General features: G+C 43.0%; 1 protein-coding gene across 7 annotated transcripts in view; it reads right to left on the bottom strand.

Annotated features, from left to right (window-relative positions):
- Positions 1 to 21544, bottom strand: part of CALN1 (calneuron 1) — a 440008-nt gene that overhangs the window by 179756 nt on the left and 238708 nt on the right. For 4 of the 7 annotated variants that reach the window (XM_080679981.1, XM_080679985.1, XM_080679980.1 and 1 more), the window contains one exon: positions 20328 to 20471. In XM_080679981.1, the coding sequence (XP_080536107.1) occupies positions 20328 to 20471 (144 nt within the window). Of the gene's footprint in view, positions 1 to 20234; positions 20472 to 21544 lie in introns of all 7 variants that reach the window. The other 3 variants (XM_080679983.1, XM_080679979.1, XM_080679982.1) reach the window with 1 other exon arrangement.

The following is a 21544-nucleotide window of genomic DNA, read 5'->3' as shown; positions in this document are numbered from 1 at the left end:
TGGGAGCACACTGACCATCAGAGGGCAGCTCCTGCATTGAGCATCTGCCCTCTGGTGATCAGTGTGTGTCATAGCAACTGGTCATTCTGGTGTTAGAGTCAATTTGAATATTACCCTTTTATTATATAGGATAATTCTGTAAATATGTATAGTAAAATATTATATTAGTGTAAAAGAGAAATTATGCCATTTGTGACAACAAGGAAGGCATTATGCTAAGTGAAATAGTCAGACAATGACAAATACTGTTATGATGTCACTTATATGTGCAATCTTTAAAAAGCACACACACACACACACCACCTGAAATCATAGAAACAGAGAACAGGCTGGTGGTTGCCAGAGGCAGGAGATAGGTGGAATGCATGAAGGTGGTCAAAAGGCACAAACTCCCAGTTATAAGTAAGTCCTGAGGAAGTGATGTACAGCCTGGTGACTACAGTTAACAATCCTGTATTATGTATTTGAACAATGTTAAGGGAGTTAATCTTAAAAGTTCTCATCACAAGAAAAAAAATGTGTAACTATGTGTGGTGATGGATGTTAATCATTTAGCAATATGTACATGTATCAAATCATTATGTTGTACGCCTAAAACTAGTACAATCTTATATGTCAATTATATCTCAGTATAAAAATTAATGTAAGAAAAAAAAAAAGACTAACCCATAGGGTCAAAAAATACATCTATCTTTCTGGATAAGACAGTCAAGACCAGTTTTGAAGGCGGTTCATTGAGAAAGTGAACCAGAGAGGTCATATGAAGGACCAAGCTGTGGGTTCAGAGAAGAAAAATATTCCATTTGAACTCACGACCAGAATCATTTCCAGAGAGAAGTTGCAGTCCATGCTGAATCTCAGAGGCAAGCAGGGAGCACCTCATTGAAGGGCAGGACTCCTCAGAGGTCAGACGGGCAAGGAATCAAAGCCAAAGTCTTGCAGACTGTTTCCCTTCAAAATGCTCTCCTTCCTATATCCACTTACAGACATTGGTGTTGTTCATCGGAAACCTTGGGGCTCCGGCCCCCTAAAATCCTTACCTGTCAAGGACTGTAAGGTAGTACAAGGCTCCCAGACAGGTTCCAAAATGAAGTGCTGGGCCCAAGGGTCTGTCTGGAAGGCACAGTTGCCATGGCAATCCTAGCTAATGAATAGGCATGTAAATGAGGGAAGAATCTATTCATCATTTGCCAGTTGTGCTGAGTGCTTGCCCTTTTCGGAGGCTTCAGGAGTGAGGGATGGGGTATTAGAAAAGCATATGTTTAGTAAAATGTTGGTTGAATGTTTGTGTTCAGAGGTCACCATGAGAAATGATTATTTTTTCTAGTAGCCTCCTAAGATGATTTTATCTGCAGCTAATCTGATAAGGATTAAACTGGAATTCAACAAAAGCACATGGGATAGGCTATGTGCACTCCGTGTCCTGTGGAGAAAACTGCAGCCAACATTTATTTCACAAGCAGCAAGCCCAAATGTTGGTCCATGTGGGTAAGTAAGGCCTAAGAGACATCCAAGCCATCCCGGAAGCAGGCTAGCAGTGTCTGACTTACCCTCCCCTGATTCCTAATTAAAATGTCCTGAAAATCCACACACAGACAAAAGCTGGCAACAGTGACTTATACTGAGGACCAGGGAAAACCAGAGCCCAGATCCACGGACCGCCCAGCAACCGCGCTGCCTGGAGGAGGGCGCTCAGGTAAGAAAATGTCAGTGGCCGCAATGACTGGGAAGGAAACAGCCTCTCCCGCGCTGCAAATAAAGTCTGCTCCCACAGAAATCATCATCCGTATCATTTCAGCAATTTACCTAATTTCTCCACGCTTCCATTTTCTCCGGTGGAAAGCGAGAACAATAAAGGAACCTGGTTCATAAGGTTGTTATGAAAATTAAAGGAGTTAAAATTGGGGAAATGAGCATTTTCCCAGTAGGATGTAAGCTCCACATGGACAGGGATTTGGTTTGTTTGTGTGACAGCTCTGTGCCAAGTACCTAGGACAGTATGAGGCGCCTGGGAGTGCTCCATAATGCTTGTGGGATTAATGAATTGGCTGTTAACTCTGAGTGTGAGGTGTAGAGGGTGTGAGGAGAGTCCTAGGGAGAGTTGCTGGTATACTGTGTCCCAAGGCATTTGGCACGGGTGGGGGTTGGGGGGAGATGTCAGCAAAGGGGGGATGAAGCTCCTGCAGAACAGTCTGAGCTGGAGAGACGCGGGGAAGGCGCGTGCCATGCACATTGTTCTCTCTGATTTGGACGGAGAGGAAGGATGCCCTCTCACACCAGCAGGGCACTCCAGGTGAGTTCTGCTTAGTCTGGGGATGGAGAGAAGGGTCATGCTCAGTAGATCTGAGACACTACTAGTATGGGCTAAAAGCAATCCACATACACTCTCTTTCGAAAAATGGTCAGGTCAGGCCTAGTCCTTAGTTTCTCATTCAAGGACCAATTTATGGCAGTGGTGGCATTGTATCTGCAGGGTATATGAAAAGATGTTGCTACAGAGAGACAGTCTTCAGGAGCACATACCCTTCAGAAACCACAAGAAATGTTTGGAAAGGATCTACTTCATGTTCTTCAGAAACTCCTAGGAAACATGGGCTGTGAAAGGCAAGCAAAGAGAAACTAAGGGAGCTGCACTTATGGTTGAAATGTAGAAGGTCACAGAGACCATCTTCCTCAGATAATGAGAACAAGTGGAATGTCACAAAGTCATAGTTCCTCCCTCCCTCCCTCTCTCTCTACCTCTTTCTCTCCCTCTCTCCCTTCCTTCCTTTTGTTCGTAATCCATCAAAAAGCAGATGAATCAAAGAAATCTAAACAAACCAAATTCCAGAAGGTGATGAGACCTTCCTAGGAGAGAAGAGACTGACCACTGCTTTCACTCACGGTCAATATGGAATGAACGAGGAATCAGCCTAACTTTCAACCAACTTGTAACAGCTGCACATGGGCTATTGTGACAGATTTGAATCCCTAGGAGCCTGGTGGCAGAGGACTCTATCCCCACCCACTTAACTACATGACCGCAGCAAGGAGGGTGAAGGCTGGAGGTAGGCCAGGAGACCTGAGAGAAATCCCTCTGAGGCCGCCCCAGAATTCATGGAATGCCTGCACCTGCTCTCCAAGGACCAGGAACACAAAGCAGAATGGAGAAAGAACTCCTGAAAACTCACATACCCTCAGGTAAAAGGAACGTAAAGGCAACTCCTTAGCGACCAGAAAGCTGGCATGCCTCAGAAAGCTGGCAGCTCAGCCACGAAGCATAAAGAGATCTGCAGGGTCTCATCGGTGCTCAGATCACAGGCCCTGGTGAAGAGAAAGTCCTGGCACCTCCTTCAAGACCTTTGAGGTCACTGTGAACCAAATCTAACTAAAGCCGTAACAAAGCCCCTGCCCAGCTCAACGACAGGCTAGAATGACTAAGACTCTGACTCTACTGCCTGGCAGAAGGAGGGTCCTGACATTCTATGGAGATAAACTATTTATTTCAGTCTTATAGGGGTAGGTGTTTTACACACCATATCTTGCATTCAATAAAAATTATGAGAAAAAGCAAGAAAGTGTGACTGATAGTCCAGAGAGGAAAATTCAACAGAAGCAGACCTGAGATGGCCCACGTATTCTAATGATCAGACTTTAAAATAATGACAATAAATAAACTAAAGGATTTAGTGGGAAAGATAGAAAATGTGAACAAATGGAGAATTTCAGCAGAGACAAGGAAACCATACAAAAGAAACAAAGTGCTATAAATAAAAAATACAACATAGAAACGAAGAACTCATTACCTAGATTTAAAAGCAGACTGGACACAGCAAATAAAAGGACCAGTCAATAAAAAGTGTCTATTGAAACACACGCATAAAACAGGAGAGTGGAAAAAAACACAGCATTAAAGATCTGAGGAACATCAAATGGCCTAACAAGTGTGTGATTGGCATGCCAGAAGAAGAAAACCGAGGGAATAAGGAAAAAGAAATATTCCAAGATATATATTGGCTGTGGATTTGCCAAGATTAATGAAAGAAATCCCATAAATTCAAGAAGCTTGACACACACCAAGCCTAATAAATGCGAAGAAAACCAGACCTACGCACAGCACAGCCAAACTGCCAAAAACATGCAAAATAACGTAAAACAGCCAAAGGAGAAGACACACTAGCTAACAAAAGGTAGCAACATTAAAAATAATTGTGGATGTCTCACCAGGAACCATGGCATCCAGAAGATAATAAAATAATGCCTTCAAAGTGCTAAAAGAAAAAACTGTTAACCTAAAATCTTCCCTCTTTCACATATCCTTCAGAAATGAAGACAAAATAAAGATACCTTCTTCAGATAATTGTATGCTAATGTGCATTCCAGCATTATTCATAACAGCCAAAGGGTAGAAACAGCTCAAGTGTCCATCAACAGATGAATGAACAAAATGTGATATAGCCATACAATGGAATATTATTCAGCCATATGAAAAAATGAAGCTCAGATACATGCTACAACATGACTAAACTTTGAAAACATTATGCTAAACCAAATAAGCCAACCACCGAAGGAAAAACATTGTCTGGTTCCACATATCCAAAATATCTAGAAAAGGCAAATTCATAGAGACAATGGATGCAGGGGTCCTCAAACTACGGCCCGCGGGCCACATGCGGCCTGCCGAGGACATTTATCCGGCCCGCCGGGTGCCACTGCCTGTCCTGCTTAGCAGCCGACTCGTCCCGGACCCGCAGTGCGCATAGGAATTTGTTCATAGTTTTTTTTTAAACTATAGTCCGGCCCTCCAACGGTCTGAGGAACAGTGAACTGGCCCCCTGTTTAAAAAGTTTGAGGACCCCAGGTTAGAGGTTCGAGTGGTTGGAGTAATGGGGTAATGATGAGTTACTGCTTAGAGAGTTTTTGTTTGGTATGGTTTAGAAATAGAGTGTTGATGGATGCACAGCACTATGAACATACTGAATGCCACTGCACTACACTAAGACATGCTTAAAATGGCAAATTTTATGTTCTCTATTTCATCACAATAAACATTTCAAAAAAATTCTTAAAAGACATTATTTTTGTCCATCAGAAGCTGAGATTAGTCCTCTCTAGCTGAAGTGCAGTAAAAGAAAATGTTTGTCTGGACAGCAGTTGCATCCTGGAAGACATGATGGTGATCATCCAAGTAAGAATAGACATGGTAAAAGAGCAGGCATTGGCTGGTGCTAATTAGCAATCAAAGCCAAGGCTGAACTCAATGTCCCATAAGAAATTATGGTACTTCCTTACAAGATAATATTACGCAGCTATTAAAAATAATGTTTTCAAATAATTTTCTAACACTAAAAAATGCTCAGACCATGAAGTAAAATAAAAGAAAAAATATGAAACTCACATACAGAATATAGAATGTGATCAAAATTATGTAAAATACTAGCTAGAAATATTGCAAAATGGTACCCACAATTATTTCTGCAGATCAGGTTATATTTGAGTTTTATGTATTTCTTATTATATTTTTTAAATTTCCTAAATATAAAAAAAAGAAGTGCAGTAAAAGAAATGCTAAAAGAAGACCTTTAGGTTGAAAGAAATGAAACTCAATGAAAGCTCAGATATACAAGAAGAAATAAAGAGCACCAGAAAAAGTAAAATGGTGACATAGTATATGGAGAAGTAAAATAAATGACAACATACATTTATATGTTGTAAGATTATTAAACTGTTCACGAAGTAGAATAAGATTACTTGAAGAAAAAAATGTAAGTTAAAGATCTCTATAGTAATCTCCACCGTAACTACCAAATACACACATACAAAGCAATATAGCTAATAAGGCAGTAAGCAGGACAAAATACTATACTCAAATATTCTCATTACACCCAAAAAGACAGCAGGAAAAAGGGAGGAGAACACAGAATCAATGGTTCTAAGAAGAAGCATTTATCAATGGTGGAATTAAATCCAATCTCATAAATAATTACATAAATTGTAAATGGACACCAATTTTTAAAAAAAATTAGCTGACTTGATAGAGAGGAGACTCAATTATTTGCAGCTTATAATAAACAGACTTTAAATATGAAGACAGTAACAAGTTGAAAGTAAAACAGAAGAGTAAGCCATGCACATGATAAGCAATATAGCTGGTGTGGGTGTATTATGACACAAGCAGATTTTAAGACAAAGTCTTATCAGACATTTCATCATGATGAAAGTATCAATTTATAAAGAAGACAATCATTTTAACTGCATCTGCTATAAGACCTGCCAAATGGAAAAAAAGCAATGAATCAATTATTTTTATGGGCATATATACAGAAATGTAAATTAAAAAACAGCACGTCCAACACAACAAGGTATTATGGGAGAAACTCATCCTAAAGAGGACTCATTCCTCAACTGTAAAAGGTTTTTGGTGTGTGTTTTTTAACTTTAGGAAATACCATTAAATACATATCAACATGTAAAATAATAAAAACTATAGGATTATCTTAATATGTGACAAAAAGTTATTCAGTAGCATTATTGACTTAAGAAAGATAAACCACAAATAGCATATTAACCTACCATAATAACTAATATCCATTTCATAGAGCAATCAATGCCATTTGCAAATATAAATTCAAACTGAGGACATTTCCATTAAAATCAGAAGAAAAAAATGCCTGAAAAAAAAACACATTATTATTTAATCTACAAATTCTACCTACTGAAATAAAACAGAAATGGAAAATGAGAGGGACCTCACATAGCACAGACTCAGAAACCGCAGGGAGCCTTTTTTACAGGGATTCCGCGCCTATTGGGACTATAGGAGACACTTACTGGGCTGCTTCTTCAGTTTCTAGGTTGCTGGTTATAACTCCCTTATGTCTTCCCATTCTTTTCTTGGCACAGGAAGGGGATCTGGCTGCTGTCCCAGGTCCATCTCTGCTGGAGCCTGTTGCCTGCATTAGACAAGCTGGATCTGCCTCTACTGGGAAAATGAGAGCCCTGGGGACCAATGCTGTGGTTCAAAGGTCAACACTGTCTCAGAGCACAGCAAGTGCCTGGCTCTCAAATAGATTTACCAAATAATGTTTAAATCGCATCTACTTTGCATCCTCAACAACACTGAGAAGATGTCATAAACCAAGTTAGAAAAGTGACAAGGAAAATTACACAGAGCCCTGGCCAATTTGGCTCAGTGGTTAGAGTAGCTGGCCCACAGACTGAGGGGTTGCAGGTTCCATTGCCAGTCAAGGGCATGTACCTCAGTTGCAGGCTAAATACCCGGCCCCGGTCAGAGTGCAAATGGGAGGCAACCAATCGATGTGTCCCTCTTATATCAATGTTTCTCTCTCTCTCTCTCTCTCTCTCTCTTCCCCGCTCCCCCCCCCCCCCATTCTTTTTTTAAAAAGTTAATGGAAATCTTCAGGTGAGGATTTAAAAAAAACTACACAGAGATAAGAATGATTGGTATAGATATAAAATCCCATGATCTGTAGACTGTTCACTGGAAAACCGCAAAGTAGTCGGGGGGGGGGGGGGGGCGCGGAGGATATAAATATATACATGAGATACATAGAAAGCTGCATTTTATCTTTTGAGAAAAAGATGGAGAAAAGACAGATATGAAGGAAAAAAATGTGGAGACCTCAGCCCAGATGGAACCTGTATATAAGGCTAGAAAGAGGGACTGAAATAAATATGGAGCAAAAGTGAAAAACAAAAAGGGCCAAAGAAATGTTTTCTAGGGGAAAAAAGTCTAAAAATTGAGAGTGTGAACCATGTTGCAAGGAACTACCAAGAGCAACAACCACCACCGGCGACCACAGCAGAGAGGGAAGCAGACCGGTGAGACTTCCACACTTCCCAGAGAATGATTAGATCCCAAAAAAAGTAGGTTGTTCACAGGAACACATGGTAAGTTGGTCATGTGCTTTGTCACAGTATTACAAAACAAAAATAATGGAGTAGCAATCATAGAACTTTCAAAGAAAAAGGCTGTAACCCCCAAATTCTATACCTAAATCAAGTTGTCATTTGTATGTGTCAAGAGAAAGATTTTCTCAGATTTATAATATTCAGAAGATTTAGGATCAAGGTAAACTTCCTGAAAAGAAGAAATTTTGGAAAGTTTATGCCATAACAAATGTATGTTAATTGAAATAAGAAGCAGAAAATGAGTTAAGTATTGGCAGGGTGTAGGCACAGAATCCAGTCAAAGGTACAGGCAAAATGTTTCAAAATATGATTCTAAAACTGACAATATTCTTTAAAATTAAAAATAAAAATTATAAAGAAAAGGTGGGGTAGGGCGGTTGATATATTTATAACAATCACATATGGAAATTAAAATGAGAAAGGGAGAAACATTTAATTTCTCATCTCCTATAAAAGAAAGTATTATTACTTTGTAATTGATGGTAGGAATTAGAGATAAGGTCACAAAAACTTTAAGGCCATAACTAGAAAAAGTGATAGTAACATCTATAACTTCCAAACAACTGAGAAGATGATACTTAAAAAAAAACCACACAAAACACTTTAGTAAAAAAAAAAAAAAAAAAAAAAAAAAAAAAGACAAATTCAATAGTATGTACACTTGGAAATCAGCGTAAAACAAAATGAAAGAATTAAGATCCAACTGAAAGTTCTGAAATAAATGAGAGGTTACACTTGCCAATAAAAAGGCTCTCAGAATAATTAAAAATTTAAAAGAATGGCACATGCTTGGGAATGTCCCCCAATGATCACAGATAGCAATAAAAGAAATGCAAACACAGGCAAAAAGGGTATACATCAAATATCAATAGCAAGCAGACGCATAACTCAAAAGCGTTTAAAGGGTATTTACATTGATAAAGAATAAAATCCAGTATGAGAGCAGGCAGAGCTTTGGAAATTAAAAACTGTTGAAATTAAACTGAAGAAGCAACAAGAAGTGGAAGACTTCAATCATCACAGTAACTTACCTAGAATAAAACAACCAAAAGTACAGGTGGATGGGATATAGGTAATATGAAGATAATTTCTAAGCATATATAAAAGCTGTATACCATAGAGGCATTACCTTCATAAAAATTCATCTTATTCCTGCTTACAGAGAAAATCCTAGCAAATGGGACATATTTATTTTCTAATATGAAATGAGAATAGAAAATTTAAATGTAAACTAGAAAATTAAAATCCCAGTGACTTGGAAATTATAAAATAATTTCCTTTAAAAATTGTAGCATTGCAAAGGGAATTTGAAAATATGATAACAAGACGCTCTCATCACTCACTGGTTCATTTACACAAACTACAAAGTCCATGGGAACAAGATGGTCCATCGAAAAGGAGCAAGTCAATAAGGAATGGTAGAGACTGTGGCATCTGCCCTGCCTAGAAAGACAACAACTCAACTCCACCTAATTATTGCAGTGAAGGAATGCAGAACTAGTTTTGCCAAATTCTCCAATACTTTAAAAGGAGAGAGAAATGAGGATTTTTAATATGAGATTCTCTGCTATATAAAATGATGTGTGAGCCAAATAAAACATAGCTATGAGCTGTATTTGGCTGGTAGGCTGCAAATATGCAACTTCCGATTTAGACTACTTACTTCAGCTTGATTCAATTTCAGTAACATATTTTTCCAGAAAAACTCCATTTCATGTAGATGTTCAAAAGTATTCGCACAACACTGTATCAAGTACTCTTGTAAAAACCTTCCCATGTTTTTTCATTTCTAGTTTATTTTAGTGATAACTCTCTTGAATTCTTAAATATGCTATATTTTTCAATATCTTGCTGTTATTTTCAAAGAATCGGCTCTTGGATCTGTTCATTACATTGAAAGGTTTTTGGTTTTTAATTTTCCAGTTGCTAAGTGGGTGAGATTCTTATTCAAACTTTTGTTATTTCTGGTTTATTGCATGTAATAAAAAATATGCCTCTAATGTTTGTCCTTGAGAATTTAATTAAGTTGTCTAATAAATAACCATGAATTGTTAATGTTCCAGAATCACTTCAAAAGGGTGTTCTCTTTTAAAGGGTACAAAATTTATGTTGCACACACACACATGCATACACATGTTCATATACACACACATTCAAAGTCATCAAATTATTTACTTAGTTTTATTTACTTGATCAATCTAAAAGAAAAGTTTAAAATCTCCCAGAATAATTGTTTTTATCCCTATTCATAGTATCTCCAAAAAGCTTTTCCTGAGGTAAAAATTTTGCAGTGAATGTGAGTGACATTTTAAATTTTTTTTTAAGCCTAATGTCCTCAAGTCATCATTAGTGTTGTTCACCAATTATTTCCAGTTCACTCCTTTCTGGGCATGGAGTCAGATTCTACTTCCCAATGGTCCTTGATATTAGGCACAGCCATGTGACTTGCTTTAACCAATGAGATGTGACTAGGAGTGACAAAAACTTCAAGAATTGCTATGTGATTCCTTCAGTCTCTTTCTCTGGCTGTAGCTGTCATGAAAACAGACACAGAAGCCTCCCTCTGCCAGGATTCCTGAACGAGATGACAAAGAGGAAACACATAGCCAACTTACAATGGACATGAGTTAGAGCTTATATTTTGTGGCATCAGGCAGCTAATATTGGGGGGGGGGTATTTATTACTGCAGCATAACTTAGCCTATCCTTACTGAAAAGGATTTAAAAAAAAAAAAAAGATAATCTGCAAAAGGAAAAAAAATGGATAACCAAACCAACATATAAAAAATATATCATCTTATAAATTAAAATGAGTTCCTACTTTTCACCAATCATATTAGTAATGATTTTGTTAAATAATACTCAGTATTGGTTAGGGTGTTCTAAGATGGGCATTCTCACATATTCCTTTTTAAAATCCTCGCCTGAGAAAACTGTTATTTATGTACTAGAGGCCTAATGCACAAAAATTTGTGCACTTGGGGGGGTCCCTCAGCCCGGCCTGCACCCTCTCACAGTCCGGGACCCCTCAGGGGATGTCCACCTGCCGGCTTAGGTCTGCTCCCTGGGGGACTGGGCCTAAGCTGGCAATCAGACATCCCTCTGGCAGCCCAGGAGCCCTCGAGAGATGTCTAACTAATGGCTTAGGCTGGCTCTCCAGCCATGAGCTGGCTTCTGGTTGAGTGGCGCTCCCCCTATGGAAACGCACTGACCACCAGGGAGCAGCTCCTGCATTGAGCGTCTGCCCCCTGGTGGTCAGTGCGTGTCATAGCAACCGGTCATTCCTGGTTGTTCCACCATTAGGGTCAATTTGCATATTACCCTTTTATTATATAGGATGAAGGATTTCATCGTTCTTAGCATTCACATAATACTCTTGCTTATAGAGATCCAGCATGGAGTCTTTTCATGATGATACAGTATGTGGTCTCAGGAGGAAACAAACTTCCTAAGTGGGTTTCTGAAATTGGTTTGCTTATCTATGATCTTAAATGAAATGCTAACATTCTCACTAATAAAAAATAGGATAATGGTACCTATGTTATGCACTGTCATCATGATTAATTAAATATCATCTGTGGTTCCTTGGGCTAAACTAATTATTGAAAGCAAGGCTATGAAGACCCCTGTACTAGTAGCTGCTATGTCTGACCTTTACAGTAGCAGTGGTGACTACAAGGACTGTGGATGGGATGGCTGCTTCTGAATGCCCTTGAAAGAAACAAGAAGTTCGGGTGTTAAAACTTCTAATTCTCAGCTCGGGTCACAGAGAGCTAGGGTGGCCCCCAAAATAATTTTATTTACTACAACTTCAGAGAAGACGCCAAATTTAATTGTGTAATCTGTAGAACTATAATAGAAATTGAAACCACAGACCCATCAAGTCTTGTGAAATTTGGGGCACTGATTGAAAAGGAGTGAGACCTGAGTCTTGGGGGGGTTAGAAAATTGAATGCCCAAGTCTCCCTGATATCCTCTCTGATGTCTCCCTGAGGTCAGACAAGAGCAGCTTGAAAAATTAGCGACCCTGACTACCTGTAATAAACACAGCTGAGGCAGCTGCCTTGAAAGAAGATGCTTGTTTCCAAAATCTACTCCTACCATGTTTCCCTGCCTCTAAACCCGTGATTGGAACCAGACTGGCATATCTCAGGAGAAGTTTCTAGTCTGATATGGAAGAACACAGCATTGCAAGGTGTAGCTAATTTACATTAGTGTAAACTTGGGGATAGGTTTAGCTGTGGATTCTATGGAGTTAAAACAAGGGAGACAGAGTATCATGTTAGTTGCAGATGATCTTAACGAAATGGGTGCACATATCAGAAATTCCGTTTTTATTATGTTGGCTTAAGTTGCTGGAAGTGGCTCAAACAGTTAAGTTTTTAGCTGAAATTTGGATTCAGTGTGGCCAACTGTCAATAGGATGAAGATGACAGACCTTTCCTGGCCCAATGCAGAGGGAGGAACTGCCTAGGGAGATGGAAATGTTGGAGTGGAGTTTCACAAACTCCACCGCCACTACATATCCCAAGAGGGCCTGAAGGACTCTCCCCTCGCTAAAGCACCAAGACATCCAAAGACACCATCTTCAATTCACAAACTCCGCTTTAGGGTCAGGCTTCTTCACCCAGCCAAAGGAGATGGCAGGAGGCTATTTGGAACAGTAATTGGTAACGAAAACACCGACAAGTAGGTTTGAAATATCTAGGTAACATCACGACTTTGGTGGGTATGTGTGTGAGGTGTTGTGTGTGTGTGTGTGTGTGTGTGTGTGTGTGTGTTCTGTTCAGTCACTGCTTCAGTATCCCATTGTCACTCTAAGTGACCTATATCCACGAAGATCACAAATATATCTATATAATAGATGAATATGCAAATTAGCCAGGATGCCATAACGTCACGAATGAACAGCAGGGACCTGAGGCTGCATGGCGCCTGGCTGGGGCAAGGGACCTCAGGCCAAGTGCCCCCCTGCCCCAGTGCCAGCCGGGGGACCTCAAGCCACGCCCTCCACCTCAGCGCCAGGCCAGGGGACCTGACGCTGCGACCCCCTGCCTGGTGGGGCTTGACGGGGGACCTGAGACTGTTCCCCCCACCCGGCGCCAGGCTGGGGGACCTGAGGCTGTGCCCCTCCCCACCCAGAGGGGCTTGACGGGGATGGGGCCAGCCGGGTCTGGGTCTCACACAGTGGGGGTGGGGCCAGCCGGGTCTAGGTCTTCCGTGTTTTTGAAGCGTGTGCAGGTGGTGAACGGGGACTTAACTCTAGGTCCCATGGCACGCCCCAGACTCTGACAGGAGAGAGATTTTCATATACATTTTACTAATTTTCTTTCATCTCTGACACTTCTATTGTAGAGAAAGGGCAAATAGCAATATTAAAATATTTCCTCTAATTAATTCCCTTTTAATGTGCACGAATTTCATACACCGGGCCACTCGTATATATATATAAGACTAGAGGCCTGGTGCATGAAAATTCATGCACTGGAGTGGGGGTCCCTCAGTCCAGCCTGCCCCCTCTCACAGTCCGGGAGCCCTCAGGGGCGGGAGGCAACCTGGTGATCAGGGGAAGGCAACGCCCCTTCACACCTCTACTGCTGCCACTGCCAGCAGAGCAAGCCTCGGCCGGCCCTGGTTACCTGAGCCTCAGGCGGCCCTGGGTGGCTGAGCAGCCGCCCTCCGAGGCTTGCCTGTGCCTCAAGCAGGCCCTGGGCGGCTGGGCAGCCACCATCTGAGATTTGCCTGTGCCTCAAGCAGGCCCTGGGCGGCTGGGCAGCTGCCATCTGAGGCTTGCCTGTGCCTTGAGCCGGCCCTGGGCGGCTGGGGGGCTGAGAGGACTGGGCGACTCCAGAGGCAGGCGCACAGGGCAGGCCCGGCTGTGCCGTGCGCCTGCCACCCCGGCGGGGCTGAGGGGACTGGGTGCCACCATCTTGTGGCTGTGGGAGCCTCCATCTTTGAGGGCGTGGCAGTCAATTAGCATATTCCCTCCTTATTGGCTGTGGGAGCCACCATCTTTTGTGACGGCGTGAGGGTCGATTTTCATATTCCCTCTTTATTATATAGTATGGCTCTTACTAGTTAGTGGGACCTGGGCGAGTTGCTTGAAACCTCTGCCCTTCGTTTTTCTCATCTATAAAATGAAGATCATCAGAGTACCTATGGCTGTTATGAGAATTAAATAAATTAATACATAAAGTGCTCAGTACAGTGCTTGGCCCATGGTGAAGATCCTGTAATGCATTGGCTAGAATCCTTGTTACTCAATGTTACTATGGGGCATGGAGAGCATTACGTAAGTGTTAGCTATCATCATCATTACCCAGTTAAGACTTCCCACGGTTTGATCAAAGTGCATTCGGCAATAAACCACTAACACAGAAGGATGTTTTTAATCACCATGATTTCATGACAATCGTGCTTATTCACAAATGCAAACATTTGGAGAGGTATTTTCCTATAACTGACCTTCACCAGAACTTTGGCTCCGTGGATTACTTCCAGTTTTTAGAATTACAAATCTCATGCGTTGAATTAATGGCAGGAGACTAGGGAGGGGCTGCACTGCCCTGGAGAGGCCCTCAAATGAGGAGACACAGTTGGGTTTGCTTCCCATTTCTCAAAGTGTGCCTCACATGAGCACCTCTCCAGCTTTAACATATGTATGAATCTCCTGGGACTCTGAATCAGCAGGTCTGGGGGCGGGGAGGGAGGGGTAGAAAGGCGAGGTGCCTCATTTTAAGCAAACCCCTAGGTGATGGGGAATCTGGGGAATCTGCAGGTCCCTGGACCAGTTAGAGGAGCAAGAAAGCTGAATGTGAGAAGCAGGGCACCTGCTTTCAGGCAGGCCTGACGGACCTGTCCGCTTCCTTCATCAAATTCCCAAAGTGAAAACACCTTATCTGCTTTTCAGGCATTGACCTTCTATTCAGCCCTTTGCTCAAATATTCACAGGCTTGAAGATTTCTCTTTAGCTTTAGATTTTTCTTTTGACCAAAGCGGCCCCAGTTATAGCAATGCACACATATTGCTGTCCATAATCTGACAAGCTTGTTAAAGGATGCAGGCTCCTGGGCCCCATCCTGGAGATTCTGATTCAATTCGTCTGTTTTATTTTTATTAACACACCCTCTGGGTATTTTCTGATGTACACTCAGGTTTGGGACCCTCTGCTTTTGGCTAAAAAGCCCCAGCTGCTTCCTCCTCACACGTGGCATTTCCACATCATGCAGTCTGTGGACAGCACCTTCCCCCATTCCCAGTAGAGAAGTGTGCATTCTAGCTCACAAAGGAGACCCCTGCTAGCCCCAGGGCATCCAAGACAGCACGCTAACATGTTTGGAACGGGAAGCGGAAGTGAGCGCTACTCAGAATTAAGACACACTCTTCTCTCTTCTAAGAGATCGAAAATGAAAATAGGTCAGAATCATAGGAATAATCAGCAAAGGACTAAAACTTGCAGTGGATGGGTAGTGAGCGAGGGAAGATGTGGATATGCAGGCTAACAGCGATGACACTGCTAACTCTCCCACGGGACTCTGGCCATCATTTTGTCCTTTGCAGCTGTTTTGCCTCAAAATGAACCAAAAGTGAATCTTTCCAACCATAAAAATAAGCCGGTTCCACACATAATGGACACCAGATAAATCCTTTTTAAATTGAGCTAAACTGAATCAAATCCACTATTCAAGCCGTGGTGAACCTACAAAAACAAACAAAACACTACAAACCTGTTGAGAGACAAGAATTATTTTCAAAAAACCCAAATTTGTTGGAATTTCATGAGATTCTGCATCGTGGAGGAGCAGAAGGGAATTAAGGAGGAAGAGGCAAGGTCTAAGTTTGTTTCAAAGAGGGAGAAACTTTCGTTCTTTAGGAAGAAGAGAGAATTGTTAGGAAACACAGCAGGGCAATGAAGGGCCACGGACTGCTGTAAACGTCTCCTGGTCTGGTCCGATTGTTTCAGGGAACTACTTGCAAAGCTAGCTGGATTCGCTCCAGATGGCCACAGTGGTGTGGTTGTGGAAAGCAGTAAAAAAAATATCCCTTGGGTTTGAAGACACCAAGTCTGTATCCCCCGGAGAATGATGCAGCAGGCTGGGAGAGCCCGGGAGCTGGGGGACCACAGAGCTGAGGGAGCAGCTGGAGCGTGGTAGGGCCCAGAGTCACTTTCAAGCAGCCTTTCTCAACCCACCTCTGTAAAAGACTTTAGCTTCAGAGATACTTTCTGGGGGGTTATTTTATCAATCCTTCCCAGGATGGGCCATAACTAGTGACATGATGCACTGGAGAGGATCTGAAGGAGAGATCCTGGCCCAAAAAAAAACATCCGGGAAGTGTGAATGCTGTCCCTGACTGGCGTTAGGGCAGTAACCTCGCTGCGGAGGCTGATGAAAAGAGGGGTGGGACAGTGATCACCAGGGAGTGCAGAATGTAGGTCAAGTTCCAAGAAAGAACCTTTGCAGTGATGGGCCAAAGAGGAAGCTCGAGGAACTGGGCAAAAGATTTGGTTTTCTACTTAGTATTTAACTGAGTATTTCAGCCCATGCAATGCGCGTGTACACACACACACACACACACACACACACACACACAGTCCCAGCCTTAAAGGTAAACTGGCCACGGGCCAAGAGAGCAATCCCAGCCCCTACCGCCTGTCTTCCATTCTGTTCCCTAGAAAACCAGCTCCGCACACAGACTGGACCGGGGGTCCCTGCAGGCTCTGTGTCCAGGAAACCCTGCCGAGCTCCCTGATCCAGGGAGGCTACTGTTACAGGCATAGCCAGCAAGGCACCCACTCCCAAAAAACCACCTAATGAAAGCCTCATGTGTTGACTCAGGCTGCACACACACGCTCAGGCTAATTCTAGCAGGGCTTCGCGCCGAAGGTATGACCTCACTGTCGGGAAAACCAGGGACCCCAGAAAGAAAAGACTGGTGTGTGGGCCAGACCTGCTCCTAACGGTAGCCGGCTGGGACGGACGGAGACAGCCACCTCTCCTGAAGCCCCTGAGGACCAGGGGTCAGGGCCTGTGGGCCGGGAGGCACAGACATCTTACAGCTAAGAGTCATCAGTTCTGGCCCAAGCACTCCTTTTTTCTGGCATCGTCCCCATAAAAATCTCTACCATTCCACAAGGTTCACGCCAAAGAGAAGTTTAATTAGGTAGGGCCAAATCTCTGTGGAGAATTCTCAGTTACAGAAGCTAGGAAGGAAGGATATAATTAGAACCTGACTTTTTAAAACATAGAACAGCTCAAAAGACCCCATTAAAAGAAAGACACTGAAAAGCACCATTCAGAACCTGGTACCCCAGAAATTTCACTTATCAGCATCATTTACAAACCATGTAAAGACCCACATTTCAGCCTCAGACTGGGCATTTTTCACTTAGCTCTTTACATTCAGAGGAATTTAATAAATTGTGTCGGCAATTCCTCTGCCTACACTATAGCACTGTTTTCAGATGTTCTGTATTAAGTCTTTTGTAGGCAACAGAATTTCGAGAAAGCTGTGCTTCAAAAGTAAATAAATGCGATTTTACCTGATGTGGTCACCGTGAAATAGCAAATGACTTGGGCTTTTGTTAAAGGAACGAAGAGAAATTCTCTGCAAGATTTGCTTATAAATTCTGCCTTCGGGCACTGGTGGCTGAGTATAAGTTGCAAAAAAAACAACAAAACAAAAAAAAACACCTGGTGAAATATGAAGTCTCTTAAATTGAATCCCATACAGAGCATTTGCCTGAGTCCTGATGAGCCCCTTGAAGAACCATCGCATGAGATCCCGCGGGACTCGAAGGCCTCAAGGAATCAGGGAAGATTTAGAATAATGTAAAAATTCCCCATAAGCGGGGGAACATTGAGTGAATATACAAAGAACAAGGATTGACTTTGATGAAGACCCGTCAGTTTCCTAAGAGTTACTCTCCAACAATAGCTCCAGCTTGTTTTTTATTAAATGTTTCTAATTCCATTTGCTTTTAGTCCATTTGACTAGGTTTTATTATACTAGTTGTGGGGAGAATTAAAGCACAAAACTTCAAAGAACTTATATACTTACTAGAGGCCTGGTGCACAAATTTGTGCACCAGTGGGGTCCCTCAGCCTGGCCTGCAGGATCAGGCTGAAACCAGCTCTCCAACATCCCCTGAGGGGTCCCGGATTGCACAGGGCACAAGCCTGGCTGAGGGCCCCCCACAGGTGCACGATCGGGGCCAGGGAGGAATGCGGGAGGTTGGCCAGCCAGGGAGGGACCACAGGAGGGCTCCAGGGCATGTCCAGCCTATCTTACTCAGTCCCAATCGGCCGGACCCCAGCAGCAAGCTAACCTACCGGTCGGAGCATCTGCCCCCTGGTGGTTAGTGCATGCCATAGCGAGCGGTTGAGCAGCCTTAGCATATCATTAGCATATTATGCTTTGATTGGTTGAACAGACAACCAGCCACTTAGCATATTGCGCTTTTATTATATAGGATATTCATAGCCCATGGACAATAGTGTGGTGAAGGCCTGTGGGAGAGGGAGGAGGTAGAAGCTGGTGGACGGGGGCAAAAGAAGGGGAAAAACGGGAGACATCTGTAATACTGTCAAATATAGATAGATAGATAGATAGATAGATAGATATACACACACACACACACACACTAGAGACCCGGTGCACGACATTCGTGCACTCGTGGGGGGGTGGGGAGGGTCCCCTCAGCCTGGCCTGCGACATCCTTAGCACTGCTGCCATGGCCACTATGCTGGCCAGCTGTGAGCCTGGCTCAGGGTTCTGGCTGAGCAGTGCTTCCCCTGTGGGAGCACACTGACCACCAGGGGGCAGCTCCTGCATTGAGCATCTGTCCCCCGGTGGTCAGTGCACGTCATAGCGACCGGTCGTTCTGCTGTTCGGTCGATTTGCATATTACCCTTTTATTATATAGGATATTCTTTTAAAGCACAAAACCTTAGTTCCATATACAGATGTATACATTAAAATGTTTATTATTTTAAAGAGAAAACTTTTTTTCTGGAAATGTATCTCTGAAATAATGATGGGAGTCAATGGGAAAGCGATTTTGCTATACAATATGTGCTTTGTTTGAGCTTTTCAGAAATACTTCTAAAATTCAAGAAAGGTCCAGTCAAGCCTGCAAAGGCAAGACAATTCACAATCCATCAAGGCTACAAGGACAAGGCTTGGTCTGCTCACACAACCGAACATCCTGATATAGCATCTCTGTCCTGAACTGGAAAAGGAATGTCCACCATTACACCTGGAGGCCGGTGCTGTGGTTCACTCACCATATGGTCACCCAACTGTCAATCTTCCAAGTTCTACAGGATACTAGCAGAGAGCCCCATTCTTCCAATTAGCCTGCAGCCCAAGCAAACATCTCCCTACAATGGCCTTGGTTCAGAAAGACTTCTTGGGCCCCTTCTCTGCTTTCTTTCACTTGGTCTATACTTCATGTTCTACCAAGAGTCCCAACAGTCCACCACTATGCACCCCTTATGCCTTGGAATGAAGCTGCTTTTCAGAGCGGGTAAGTATATGAATTAACAAGAAATAAGTAAATAAGAAGGCTCCTCCTTGGACATTCAGCCCAGGCAGGATATAAATGTCAGGAGGGTCACACTAGTTTGGGATAGACTTGAAGGATTTTAGTGTGTGTGTGTGTGTGTGTGTGTGTGTGTGTGTGTGTGTGGTGGGGGTGGGGGGGACTTAAAGATTATCTAATGCAATGAAACTCTTTTCCCCCAGTATGTAAAACAGAGCGAAAAGAAGCTGTTATAACCACACAATAAAATACGATTTGGCCATAAAAGAGACAAATGAAGTACTGACAGGTGCTGCAACATGGATGAACTTGCGAGCATTATGAGAAGCAAAAGAAGCCGGTTACAAAGGCCCACATGCTGCACGGCTCCATTTGTGTGCAATGTCCAGAAGTGGCAAACCCAGAAAGATCGAAAGCAGGTTAGTGGTTGCCTAAGGGTGAGGGGGGCCGAGGGGGGCTGAGGGGTTGGGGTGATGGCTAAGAAGCACAGGGCTTCTTTTTGGAGTGGTGAAATGTTATAAAATTGATTATAGCATTGGTTGCACAAATTTGTGCCACAGGTTAAATGGGTGAATTTTATGATGTGTGAATTCTATCTCAATAAAGCTGTTTAAAACACACATACACAAAACAACCTTGTTCTCACTGCTTTGCCAACCAGACCTCCCTCACCCTGATCCCTCTCGTGGCCCCAGAACTAGCTCTGCAGGCGCCTAGAGCTGAATGGAATGATCTAGTCCAAGTTTCTTCTCCTCAAATGTTAACCAAGACATAAACCCACGTCTTTTGACTCCAAGTGCAGGGTCCTTTAAATCAAAAGTATCGCTAATGAGTGGAGGCTCATCTGGGGAGAGGCTGCTGGCCTGGGTCTCACCGTCCATGTCCAGGCGCTGCATGATGATGGCCAGCTCCACCTCACTCGGCATGTACCCCAGAGAGCGCATGGCCATTCCCAGCTCCTGCTTGGAGATGAAGCCATTCCCATCTCGGTCCAGAACCCGAAAGGCCTCTCGGATTTCTACAAGGAGAAAGCAAAGAAAGTCCAATGGTCACGCAGTTTGGTCTATAGCATTGAAATTATTGGTGATTGTCTACTGAAAATTCCTAACTATTTTACAGATAGTGACATGTCAAAACCCTTTACTTCAACAAAAGAATGGCCAAAAGAGGAACCAAAAAAAAGGAAGAAAGAGAAAACGAAAGGAAAAAAGGGATAGGAGGGAAAAGGGGACAGAAGGGGCGGGGAGGAAAGAAAAGAGCTTTGGACAGGAGGTAACTGGCCCTGAGCATCCTAAAACACTGTAGTAGGTACACAGACAGTGGTCCCAGCAGAGAGTCACGTTAACCAAAGACACCTCCTGAGCAAGGATGAAGATGAGGTTTCATCTGTGAGGAGAAAATCTGCCTCTTAACCTTGGCCATCAGGAGGAAAGGGGAATGAGATTCCTATACAGACTTACACCCCAGCTCCCTGCTGCTGCAGGAGCTGTGCAGAGAGGTTCTCAACCTCATAGTAGGATAGTAGTTAAGTATCCTGCTGTTTTTATTTCATTCCTGTAATTTACAGTTGTTTTATGCCTATAAGCAACTTCAGATCGATAGGAGTGTCATAAAAACCAAAAGAAAAACAAACCCATCTTTAATCACATTCACTGGGGCTGGCAGAGAATTTGACTCTGCTATCAACAAGGCCATTTCACTCTGGCAGGTGGTCTCCTATCCTCCTACCCCCACCGGATTTGCTCTGCTTTCCACCCAGAGTCCCTCCCTCCAGAGCCCCTGTGGCACTAGTTCTGGGTTGGCTGAGCATTTCCTAACACATCACAACCCTGTGAGGCATGACATGAATTCGAGATCACAGTCTGAAGATGAGACATTCATCCATCCATCGTCTCTGAGCACCAGACTCGGCCAGCTTTGATTTTTCATCAGTAAACCCAGTGCAAACCCAGGTAGGGCAGCTGCCAACCTTTGTATGTCATTCAACAATTATTGGCTGTCTGTACCACAGAGAAATAACCAGCACCTGCTGGGTGTCCTGGTGCTCCTTCAGAGCCTGACACTCCAGTCAGGAAGGTCAGAGCCACACAG

Source organism: Plecotus auritus (assembly GCF_963455305.1).
Source record: "Plecotus auritus genome assembly, chromosome: 7".
NCBI classification, from domain to species: Eukaryota; Metazoa; Chordata; class Mammalia; order Chiroptera; family Vespertilionidae; genus Plecotus; species Plecotus auritus.
The sequence above is the reverse complement of the archived record's forward strand: the minus strand, read 5'-3'. Positions and strand labels throughout refer to the sequence as shown.